The sequence below is a fragment of the Aythya fuligula genome, chromosome 4 (assembly GCF_009819795.1).
Source record: "Aythya fuligula isolate bAytFul2 chromosome 4, bAytFul2.pri, whole genome shotgun sequence".
Taxonomy (NCBI): domain Eukaryota; kingdom Metazoa; phylum Chordata; class Aves; order Anseriformes; family Anatidae; genus Aythya; species Aythya fuligula.
The window spans coordinates 19,304,391-19,317,383 of NC_045562.1; the positions used below are offsets into that span (position 1 = coordinate 19,304,391).

The 12,993-nt window shown below is 35.1% G+C and overlaps 1 protein-coding gene across 5 annotated transcripts in view; it reads left to right on the forward strand.

Annotated features, from left to right (window-relative positions):
- The window catches only part of FAT1 (FAT atypical cadherin 1), a 108,274-nt gene that overhangs the window by 58,521 nt on the left and 36,760 nt on the right, over positions 1-12,993 (forward strand). For all 5 annotated transcript variants that reach the window (XM_032186392.1, XM_032186394.1, XM_032186395.1 and 2 more), the window contains exons 5-7: positions 1,958-2,287; positions 2,811-3,021; positions 7,265-7,404. In XM_032186392.1, the coding sequence (XP_032042283.1) occupies positions 1,958-2,287; positions 2,811-3,021; positions 7,265-7,404 (681 nt within the window). The remainder of the gene's footprint in view (positions 1-1,957; positions 2,288-2,810; positions 3,022-7,264; positions 7,405-12,993) is intronic.

The following is a 12,993-nucleotide window of genomic DNA, read 5'->3' on the forward strand; positions in this document are numbered from 1 at the left end:
TGCTATTTGATCTGGACAAAAGCTTGTCAGAGGTCGTACTAGCAGTGTAAAGGTATGGACAGTTGTCCACTAACACTCATGCTTGAATTTTGGATCCTGCTTGGTGTCATGCTGTGAACACAATAAGATCAAAGCCCTGCCTTTTGATATTGCAATACAAAAAATAATAAATGAATAGATAAATGAACTGAGCTAATTATTCCAAGATGACATGTACAGAACTCAGGCTGTTCTAAGGTTACAGTATCCCACAGTGGTACATAAATACTCATGCTTTCACCATTCTCTATAAAGATAGCAGATTAAGCTGCTTGTGCTCTAGTTTGGAATGTTGGTTATTGCCTGATGGTATTGTTTATAATTCTTCATTCTTTCTTCAGTTTGAATCCCAGCTGGTTAATAAAGTTGTAAATAAAAGTCTGCAAAATATCCAGTGCAAAAGTCCTGAACTATGGTGTGATAGTGACAGGCACTATGGCCCAAAGTAGCAGTTTTCCCATTTGTTAGTTTTATGTTGACACCTTTGAAAATAGATTGGAAAGAAACCCAGAAATGCACAGAATGGTGGGCAATGTTGTCAGCCACTCAAGCCAAGTGCTGTGCATCTGGCTAATTAATTGAGCATTGAAATGTTGACCAGATGGGTTGGTGAGTTTATTCCTTGTTTGCTATTAAAATTGATCTTGGATTGCACTCCTGCTTATATAGTAGTAATTACTATGCCCCATTCTTTTATTCCCAATTTGTAACTATTTTCTGAGTTCCAATTTGATGGATTATTTTTCATGCTATTATTTTAGATCAGCTTCATGCCATTCTCTCATATCTTAGCATTCTTTTTGTTTTATCGGTAATGTCTTCAAAACTCAGGTTGCCATTAAATCAAACTTCATTTTCTTTAAATTTGCCATTTTTCTTCTTGGCTCAAAATTAAGCAATAATGGAGCAATATTAATTTTATGTTAACAGACAAGTTATTCTGTACCCCATGATGCACATATTTAACTCCTTATTAGCCAATAATTATAGCAATTAATTATTAGCAATTATATTATTGGACAATAATATATTACTCAATAAGGGGTTAAATAGTAAAAGGTAAAGTAATAAGGTAAGATTGCTATATATGATATGTTTTCATATCAGTTTGGTCCATTTCCATCTTTTTCTATGTTTTCTGATTTCAAATTAACAGAATTCTTAATTTTGCTGTATTTTTGTTCAATATGCATATATCAATAACATCATATCAGTGCTTGCAGAAGATTCCTTATTCATTTCCTGGCATTTTTATTAGAAAATTTGACTATTGCTCGAAGAACAGATTTCATTTCATTTCCCAATTCAGTTAGGCTACAGTAATAGATTGTTATGGTATTGCTTTAAAAGGCTATTTTTTAAGCTTCTTTCAAACAAGATAGTGATTTTATGTCTTAAAATATAGTTTTTTAATGCATAGGCCTGTCAAATTCTGAAAATTATAGTATTATAAATTGCATCTTGGAGATGTAAAATCAAATGATTAAATTGAAATGTTGTAAGGAAACACTAGGCTGAAATTACGTTAACATATTATTATTACAGTGAAACTGTTATTAAAGATACTATACTTGTGTGCTGTTCCTGAACTCAAAAATTTAATATTTCCTCCACAGTGCTGCAAAACAGTAGAATAGATTTAATATATATCTATGCTGCAAAATAGCAGAATGTATTTAATATATATCAACTCCTTCATGCCGTACATAAAGCATGATAATGTTAAGATAGTAGCTGAGTAACTCTTTGTAGTTCTTTTTCTAAGTATTTACCATTACAGCTTTATTCAACAGTCTTTATGTAACTGAAATTAGAGAATTACTTTGCAGTCATAGGAAAATCTGATTTTAAAAGAGCGTTGTCAGAAAGACCATAGTTGAATTGAACACTAACTGTATCTTTTTTTAATAAAAAACAGGTAACAGTAACAGATAATGGTATTCCTGCAAAATCAACAGTTGCACGAGTGATTGTGAAGGTTTTAGATGAGAATGACAATAAGCCTCAATTTTTGCAAAAGTTCTACAAAATCAGGCTTCCAGAGCGCGGTAAGCCAGAACGAGAAAGAACTGCTAGGAGAGAGCCAATCTATCGAGTTATTGCTGCAGATAAAGATGAAGGCCCCAATGCGGAGATCTCTTACAGCATTGAAGATGGTGATGAACATGGCAAATTCTTCATTGAGCCTAAAACTGGAGTGGTTTCATCCAAAAAGTTTTCTGCAGCGAGGGAATATGATATCCTTTCCGTGAGTCAAAATCTCATATATCATGAATATGTGAAATATTCTTTTATCTGTATTCTCATCACATTTTATTCAGTAGCTGGCAGATGAGTTACTGCAGTATCTGGAGGAAGGAAAGCATCAACAAATCGAGAAGTATTGCTTTGTGGGTTGGTACTGTTTTTTAAAGGATGCTTTCAGATGCTTGTATTGAGCAAGTGAATCAAGAAGCTACAGTTCTTTTCCAGAACTTGACGGATAATGAACAGAATAAGGGAGCATAAACAATCACATTGACTCTCTTTCAGGAAGAAAGTGAAATAAAAGTGAATTTATGGTAACAGTTTATGCTACTGTCAGGTGCTACATTTTTTTTCTCCATTTGCTCCCCAACTAATGAGGGGCAAGTAGCACTCTGAGAGACACTTAGCCATTCTGGATAAATCTCACACAAACAAACATGCCTGGAGCTTATTATTACTTTTCCATTTATGTGACGTAATGATTTATATGACTCTGTAGCTTAAAAGTTGTGTCTGTTTCACAGATTAAAGCTGTAGATAATGGTCGTCCACAAAAATCATCAACTACACGGCTTCACATAGAATGGATTCCAAAGCCTGTCCCACCCACAGAGCCCATTTATTTTGAGGAAGCATTTTTTTCTTTTACGGTGATGGAAAGCGACCCAGTTGCTCACATGATTGGCGTAATAGCTGTTGAACCTCTTGGAACACCACTTTGGTTTGACATAACGGGTAAGGATGCCTTAAGGGCTTTTATTATTAGAAACGAATGCGTGGAGTCTGAGATACTGGAGGGCTCATTGCAGCTTGGTTTCTTAACCACTCTTCTAAGTAATGCAGTTTTGGCATTCTTCAGCAGTAGATATTTTTTCCTGTAGGATTTATTTTGTTGTAAATCAAAACGACTGTTTTTATCAATGCCACTATATATCAAAAAATAAAATTGCATTGCAAAATATTTGCTGTGTTGCAGTTTTGTAAATGACTTATGAATATTGTGTCAGTAAAATTAAAACAAATCAAATCAATCTTAAAAGTTATATGATAGGGAAAGAAATAAAATGCCACTTTTCTGCAAATAGGGATAGTACACCCAAAGAGAGATTACACTGTTCACACTGATTTCTTTTCCTCTGGGCTGCCCCTCAATCTGCTGCTGTCCTCTGATTCAGTACTAAAAGGAAAGCTCGTGTGCTACTAACCCCAGCAAACTTTTTCTTTACATATTCTTCCTGTTATAACATGCTTTAATCTCTGCCATTGGAAGTGGAATTCTAGTCAGTAATATGACTATACATAGATGCTCTGGTGACAAAATTAATAGTACTTTTTTAATTTTAGACTAACTCATTAAACCACTGAGTACCAGGAATACAGAGAGTGTTCACTGTATAACTGATACTAAAAACAAGTTCTGACCTGTGTTACATTTCAGGATCAAGTTGAACATCAGAGCCTTGTTTCAGGAGAGGTATCTGTAGTAAACTGTTTCTGGTCTTAAGATAGCCCTGTAAGATTCAGATTTTCCACCACATTCACGAGAGAGATAAGGGACCTTAGTTACAACTAAACATGTTATCCATGGTTATGGAGTGAAGTTGTCCTTAGCTGTTGGGGCGAACTTTTTAAAAAATCACTTCTTACAAATCTAATCAATTTAAAGATCTTTTCTATTGGTACTTTTGTTTTAGGGGATTCTGAGAACGGCAGCAGTTAAAGACAACGTTTGTAAAACTGATAAGTGTAGCATGAATATAGAAATGCCAAATATTTGAAGGTGTTCTCAGAAAACATTCAAGCACTCACTAGTACAGAGAACTATTTCCTGAATGCATGCTACGCTACATATGTGAACAGCATGTGACAGTACTGATAAAATTGCCAATGTATTAAATAGTTCCACAGAGTTTTTGTTCGATTCCTTTGAATCTATTCCAGGGGAAAAGAATAGTTTTTGTCCGAACAGATCAGAGTCAAATAAAAAGAGTTTGCTTTTAGACAAGTAGTGGGGAAAGAGATCTGTAAAACTTGGTAAAGGAAATAAAGGGTTCAAAGATGCCTCCTTGTATTCTTGTAGGGGCAAAGCTATTTTCATTAGAGGTATTTTGAAACTGAGACAGTTCTTTTACTGTTCTCCCAGACATGCATCCACATAGACATAGGAACAGAAAATCAGAAAATATAAAAACAGCTTAAGTGAGCCAAGATGGAATATGAGGAGAAGGCTCCAATTCAGACAGGGTCATCCAGTCAACAAACAAGAACATCTGTAGACCAGATAGAGACCATTAAAGGAAAGGTGAAGAAAGGGATGTTGTCAGAAAGAGGTGAGTGGTTCACAGAGATGAAGGACAGTAAACAGAAGAGGACTCAGATATCCTTTATCCCAGTCTTTAGAGTTTCTACCGAGTAAACCAATAGCATTTTCTGGGGTCTAATTAGCAGAATTTGTTAACTAGACTAGAGATGCATTTTTCTAATCTTTTTAGTTTGTTTCAACTGTTGTGCACTCTGAGTAGTGTGTACAAATGAATAGAATTCTGATGATAGTGTTATTTTGAATTGTTGCTTCAAAGCATGTAGCATAGTTTTAATATTTACAGCATTTTTATTTTGTGCTTAACAGAGTAAACAGATGGTATTTTTAAAAAGACAAATGCAGAAAACTCCAAAGGGGAAAGAACAGGACTTGTCCACAAACTGTAGAAAATGAAATTTTTCTGATTGTTTTCTTAGTGAAAGTGTTTTTGGAAAGTTTGATATATGACCATGTTGATGAGTTATCAGCTACTTTTGTAGACTATCACTTTACTGCCCTCTTTTACTGTTTCTAATAGCATGAATTAATTTGATTGACAGCTTTCCTTTGTGTTCTGTGCTTGCTTTCCATGCTTTCTTTCTTTTTGGCTGAGCCAGGAGACAAGCTTGCTAGTGAAGTATTTTACATCTTTCAGATGGCTTGTGACCTGAACTGTACAGCAGAAGGTATCTGCTGAGATCACATAATTTATTACCAGATTATGAGATCTGAAATGAAAGCGTACATTTATAAAATATTTATTTTATTAACCCTTCGGAAATCAAAGTGCTCACAGTTGCATTTGTGACAGGTTCGTTTTTGTTTTGTTTTGTCATCATTACATTTATACTGCATCAATTCATAGCTTCCAGTTTTGGTTTTAACCAAAACTGTTGCTGTTACACTTTCAGTGTACCAGATGCAGAAGTTTGGGTTGAGTTCTGCTTCAGCGGATTACTACTACCACCACTACTGTAAAAAATTAGGGAATGTCTTTGTGATTCCCTTGAAAAGGGAAGAAAATAAAGTTGGTTAGAAGAGCTTGTCCTTGTATCAGGGAAACTAAATGAAAAGGTTAATTCACCCTGTTCTTCCCTTATAATGGAGATTACTCCATTGAGATACTGAATTCTACTTTCCTAGCCATCTGAGAAATTGGTATCACATACCAGCTATAAAAAGTTAGACTCATTTTCTGAAGTTAACATCTTGCACAAAGCCAAAGTATTTTTTTTTTCATGTAAACCTGCTCAAAACAAAGATGCTATGTTTCATGCTATTCAGTTGATATCTGTTCATGTCAATCAGAGCCACTAAGAGAAACTGGCTTTCAGTGAAACTAAAAAAAAAAAAAAAGTCATTATGTTTGTCATTAATTGTTACCAACTATCTTAAATCCAGTGAAGCAGAATCCAGTCCATCTTTCCCAACCCGATATGTCTGTCATGCAGTGGAACCTTCTAAAGGTGAAATCCTTTTACATGTGAATGGGGGCCCATTTCAGTATTTACTGTTCTTTCTTAGATTAAGTATGAATTTGCAACCTTGGGAACTTTACCCACTCGCTTCTAGCCTTGGTTTTTCTTAAAAGACATTCCATGATTTACAAAACATAGCATGTAAAAACTATTTAAAAAATAATAAATAAACAGAGTATGCAGAACTTATCTGAATCCTATCTTTGTAAAATGCAATTAGAAAAACAAATGTACATAATCAGGAGAAATTGGTTTGCCATATCTAGCACTGGCGTGACCAAAATAAAAATTGGCTCGTCCATTTTAGGCAGTTTATTGAGAGGCCTAAAGCAATTGAAGGTAAATGGCAATATTTATCATTGTTAAAAATATTTGGACATCATGGACATTGTATTCTCACAATGGTCTGCTCAGAATGGCTTGATGATGATGATCAATTAAATGTTTAAATGACTAAGTGTAGCTATTGATCCGCATGGTTATTTAACTATATTTCAAAGGGAAATTTGAAAGTTAGGCAAAGGAAGATAATTTGCTTCAGAAAAACAGCGTGGGCATTGGTCATTTAAACATTTAGCACTCATCTGAAATCCTACTTCAGTAAGGAGGGGTTAGGTAATGAGTTCTTCAGATACTCTGCATTGACCTGAGTATCCTTTGGAGGTATTGGAGCTTTTTCAACCTTATCTATATTCATGTATGAGTATAGTAATTTATACTCTGATTCAAGAGATATAAATTTGACAGTATTTCTGATTTGGGGTTTTCATTTATTTCAATACAAAGTATGTTTTTCACTATTTATCCTGAATGTCTGCTCATAAAATAAACTATCACAATTCACCTGGTAATTCTTAGTTTCCCACTATTTGGAATCCTAAAATTCTGATTAAAAAATAGAGAATCCTGTCTAAAAATCTATCCTACTAAAATAGACATATGTCATAGACAGTAGAATAGACAAATCAGTTTTGTCCAAAATTAGTCAGTTTCAAATGTTTTAAGTAGCACCATACTGCATTACCAGGAAAAAGAAAAGAGAAAAAAAAAAAAAAAAGGATTTAAAATAAATGTGTATATAAGTACATGTGTATATAGTTCCACCTTCATTAAGCATCTGAAGAAAGAACATGACCATAACATGAAACAATGATGCTGTGTTTTATGAACTTCTCTCTCTCCTCATTTCCTGAACAAGGTGGCAACTATGACAGTCGATTTGATGTGGACAAGGGCACTGGAACTATCATTGTTGCTAGACCTCTTGATGCAGAACAGAAATCAAATTACAACTTGACGGTGGAGGCAACAGATGGAACCAGATCTATCAGCACTCAGGTAATGGACTTAATGAAGAAGTGTTTGTAGAAGGAGGAATATGGAGCTGCGTGGGGAGAGAGAGTTTCCTTTTCTATGTAATTTTTTTTTTCATTCTGAACAATTAATATGCTTTATAATAAATTAGGTATTTTGTCTAAAACAGAAGTGGATTATGATATTCATAGAGCTGTGGCATTTGGCAGTCCAGGAAGGTGTATTTTAGTATGCTGTAGTTTGAGTTGGCAGCTTTTAACTTATATCATGTTTCTACATTAGCTAAGAAAATGAAAGTAGAAACAAAGCCTTTCAATGCATGATTTACTCAAAAGAAAAGGGTTAATACTTCTTATTTGAGTTATCCCCTCTTTATCCTACTCCTCCCAAAGCACCACATTATATGATTACTTACAATGGTCTTTAAAATCCAGGGTAAGTTTTTATATTTTTTTTCCAAGGTCTGTGGCTGGCAAATGGTACAGTAACCAATGACTGTTTTTTGAAACTGAGTTTCTCCTTCTGCACGGTGTGTGTTATAGAAATGAGGTTTAGGTGATAGCATCATTGTATATCCTCCTGAGTAGTATTGTTTACCTTCAGTAGAGGTAGAGATAGCTGCTTTCTGGACAGTGTTTGGCAATATATGACAAGTCACATTTCTTTAATTTCTTTGCTAAGACTCCATGGCAGTAGCAAGTGTTTGCAGTCAGGTTAATAGAAAGTTATCTGTAAGGCAGAAGTATTTTGTGACACTAGTGGAAACAGCTCATAGTAAAGGGAGCTGTGATGTATTATCCCTCCTGTTTCTCCCATCTAGCTTCTTCCCCCAGCACACAACCTGATTATAGTTGGAAATAAGGTTTACCTGAGGTTGGTGTGAATGGAGCTGTAAGCATGGAGGAGCTCTCCTTTTCTTCCAGATGGAGAAGAAAGGTTTTAGTTACTGCATTAAAACTGTTGGATAAAGATGGTGATATGTTTGTGTTATCTGTAATTGGGTTACCTCTCAGTTACAGAGCTCAAAGAGCAATAAACATGTTGGTACTCTTATGTACATAGAAATCTGTGTTATGAACGTAATTTCTTGTTCAACTTTTGTATGATATGTATGTTCTTCTGTTGTTTTACCCTGTGTCTTATATGTCATCTTCCCCCTTCCAGCCAGAGCAAAAAATAGCTTGTCAACATTTAGGATTTGAAACAGGGTCTTTATTGAGATGACTGCATTTGATAGGTCAAATATACTAAATTCTGTAGTTGAAGAGTACAAGAATAGCAGTTTTGTTCGAGAGCTTGCTTTTACTTTAATGGTGACGATTATGAGTGATATGGTAATCCACAAATCTCCAAATATGACAACAGGTCCCTCAGTAGAGCTTGAATTAGTAAAGGATGAATTTATGGTCTCAATGACAGCAGATATTCTATCCACGCTGTTGCTTATATGTAGCTGAATACATAGCAAGCATCCTGAGCTGTCACATTTGAACCGTAATCTTTTTTTGTCTCCTGAAACAACCAAGAATTGGAAGGTCACAGAAATACTTTAATCCTCACCCCTTCTCTTCTCTGGGTTATGTGATTCATTTAGTTTTTCTCAGAAGTGCACCCTGTAGCTTTTGTCCAATTTCTTTAAATGAAACTGTTGTTTTAGTATTTTGTAAAGCTGGTTGAACGTTATAACCATTTGCCACAACAACCTTCTGCAGAAGAGTTAGAATACTAGTCTTGAATTTGAAGTCCTTTTATTTCTGATAGCTTTTAGTATGACTTTCATTTGTGTCTCTACTTTCCTCTCTCCGCTACAGTTGGCAAGAAGAGAGGTTGTGGTTTCTGTTGCAAGAGCACAGAAACTTCCTTGTCATTATCATCCTTTTTCCTCTGCCTGTGGGAAAAGGACAAGTTACACTGTTGCTGTTTGAGTCTCATGATACTGTGGTATACAGATTGAGAAGCATGGATTAGTGCAAACTCTGTTGGTGCATGTACAGACTCCTGATTTCAACAGATTCCCTTATCTCTCCCCATAACTCCTGATTTTCTTATCTCTTCCGTAACTCAGCCCACCCAAATGGACTGATCTGTTAACATAGCCCTCAGCATTGTAGTTTAGAAGATGCATTTCAGGAATGAGGCTTAACTTCAGAGAAATAAAAAATGTTAATGTGAAATCAAAGTTGAAGGTGTTATTTATGGCTACCAGCATGTACAATCCATTACTTGCTGCTGAAATAATCCTGGTTAAATTTTGAATATTGATGTTGTTTTGGATCCTCGTAAGAGCTGATAAACAGTTAATAAGGAGTGACAGACACAAAAACTGAATACTGAGTGCATACATTAGTAACAGCAATAAGCTGTGTGCAGCTTTTAGCTTACAAAGTAAACATTTGAAATACAGTAAACAATTTAACAGGCCTTGATTAACAGCATACTAAGTAATTTTATAATTCAACTTGAAAAAGCTAACGACATTTTCAAGATATTGGGAAGGAGGACGAGACACACGAAACATCGATCTCATTGTGTACAAGTAGTGTATTGAATCTGACTTTAAACTAGAAGGCTTTTGCTGGCCTTGGGCCCTTAACATCTGTAGAGCATTTGACTCTTTCAGGACTTCAGTTAAATAGCTTTTTTGAAAAATACAGCAGCCGTAGGCGTGGAGGCTATTAGAATTTTGTGCACATCTAAATGCCAAATGCATGATGCAAAATAAGGACAAGCAAATTCCAGGCCTACAGTAGTGGTGTTTGACAAATGATATTAGAGATGACTAGGAAGGATTATAATTTGAAAAGCAAATCAGTGTACTAAGGTTTTCAGATTATTATGTTTTGGTCTTAAATAGAAAAGGTTATTCACAAGATACGAGAAGCAATATACGAACTATTGAAAACAAATAAATAAAAGTCCTGTTTTGAGCTATGCTACTTCCAGTCCTTGCTATGACTATCAATTCTTTTCATGAGAAGTAACACTTGAAATGGTGTAAAGCTAATTGCGGCATTTTACCTATTGCTGTACTTTGCAGAATATTTAATGTTGCTTTGTGCAAAATTTATATGGACATTATGCTTTGGGGTTGACTTAGGAATGAAGGATAGAATGTTCTTCATTGATTAAATGTGCATTTTTGCTTGTGATCACCACTCTGCTCCACAGAAGCATAAAGGAAACAGAATGCATTTTTATTATCTCTGGATAATAAAACTTTTTGTTTATGAACATGAATATAAACATGTCAAAGTAACTATAATATTATTATGAATGAAGAGAGGAGATTTAAAACTCAACAAGAATTCAGCAAATGAAAAATTAGTTTAAAACAATCCAAAAGAACATCATTTTTAAACATTACACAATGTGTTTTGCCAGTGACACATATCCACTCTATAACATACTAAAAATCAATGCATTCCTATGCAAATTTCAGTTTCACCTGCTATTTAAGTAATTCATTTCAAGTCCTTCCCCTAAGTAATCCTGGTTTGCTTTGTTCTCTTTCTGTATCATCAGACTGTATTGTTCTCTGAGAGATCTGTGAGGAGAGAAAAATTGTGCAATCCAGTCCTTACATAGCCCTGCAGAGTCAGTCAAGTCTCTTCAGTTCCACACTGCTTCATTTCAGAGATCACATTATGGTCTATTAATGTCAAACTTTTCTATTGTGTGCCTCTTCACAAAGAAACTTCTTTCTTAGGTGATAATACTCATATAATTAATTTGAATCTTTAAATAATTTCATTGAAAATTTGCAGAATTGTCTTTTATTATACATTTTACTTTAGAGTAGCACAAACTCTTCATGTAGTTACTTTGTTCTCAAGCACACAAACCCATCTCATAGTGTGTGGGTCTTTAATAACTGAGAGTGCAATTTTACTTTTGTCTTCTGTTGCCTCATATTTAATGTGAAGGCCTTAACAGTTTACATGACAATTTGGTCTTTTCACGTTTGAGAGGAAATTGCACATCTAGCATCTGTCACTTAGCATCATCAAGAATATCTGTCTTGAAAGCAGGGTTTCCTTAGTCTATTAGTTCTTAGACCAAGACTTTAGATTGGAGGGAAGTCCTGGAGCTCATCTAGTTAAGCCTAGTGGCTCAAAGCAGAGCAAGCTGTAAAGTTGGATCAAGTTGTTCAAGGACTTGTCCAGCTCTGAGCACCTGAGATGACAGGACTTCCACCTCTTTATAGAATTATTCCTGTTGGAAAAGACCTCTAAGATCATCTAGTCCAACCTTTAGCCTAATACTGACAAGTCCACCACTAAACCATGTTTCTAATTTCTATATCTGCACATTTCTTGAAGACCTCCAGGGATGGTGACTCAACCACTTCCCTTGGCAGCCTGTTCTAATGCCACATAACCCTTGCAGTAAAGAAATTTATCTTAATATCCAACCTAAAGCTTATCTTCTTTGGACATGTTTTTATGTCAGTGTTAGGCAACCCTTCTTGAAAATAAATTTTTATTTTTATCTTATGTCTACTTGTAATTTCCCTTATTGAAGCTTGTCAGTGTTGCTTCTTGTTCTTTCACTGTGCACCTCTGAGAAGTCTGAATTTTAACAGCATTTAACTGTTTTCTTTTCAGTTTGTCAAGATCCGTTTTGCTCAGCAGGGCTCAAAACTATAGTGGATCTACAGTCCCACAAGCAAGTGCTAAGTAGAGGGGAGTAATTCCTTTCCCCCTGCCAGCTGATCCCCTTATTCAAGCAGCCCAGCATGTGGTTAGCCTTCCTTACTGCAAGAGTGCACTTGGATTCATGTTACGCTTGTCCATCAGATAGGCATAAAGTAACAAATCAGTGAGTGAGAAATGAATCCTAAAGTGTGTAGATAAAAGACCTTTCCAGCCGAGTCAAACATGAACTCTGAATTTTAGGTGCATTTAAAATGATTACACTTATAGATCAGATTGTTTTTGCAGTTGTGTTTACCAGTATTCAGAAAAGCTGCATGCCTGAGCAAGTAATTTGACAAGTAATTTGAATACCTGAGCAAGCCACTCATGACGACTGAGTCATTGTGTTAATTCCTTAGCAATATGTCTGTTAATAATACAATTAGTTGGCATCACAGTCACTACATTTCAGGTATTTCATTTAGTACTTTGCAAAATTTTTTGGGTGCCGTGTTCTAGAAATTCTGTTTTCCTGCACTGGTTTTGTGTAGTTCCAGCAGCACGAATGGCCACGTCTTCCACTCTGCAGATTGATCTAACACAGTTGCTCTGGAGTTGCATTCCCCCTCACCACCAAGTTTTACTATAGTTTCCATGTTTTCTTATCTGGAGAGGAATACACATGAACTTAAATAATGATTTTGATTTAGATTCATCAAAATTTACACTTTATCTTATCACTCACTGTTTTTCTGAGTCTGAACTTAATAATCTGCTAGAAGGTGGGAATTGAATAAAAAGTTGTTGAGGTGTACTGATTTTGAAAGCACATTATCTGTGTACGAATTGTGTTGTATATGGTCTCCTAAGCTTTTATTTATACAATGTGTACTAGTCTAGTTTGATTTATATTGAGGTTGGGGTTTTCTGCTTTTTCATTTGTTAGTCATCTTCATTTGGTTTCATTTTTTATTTTCTT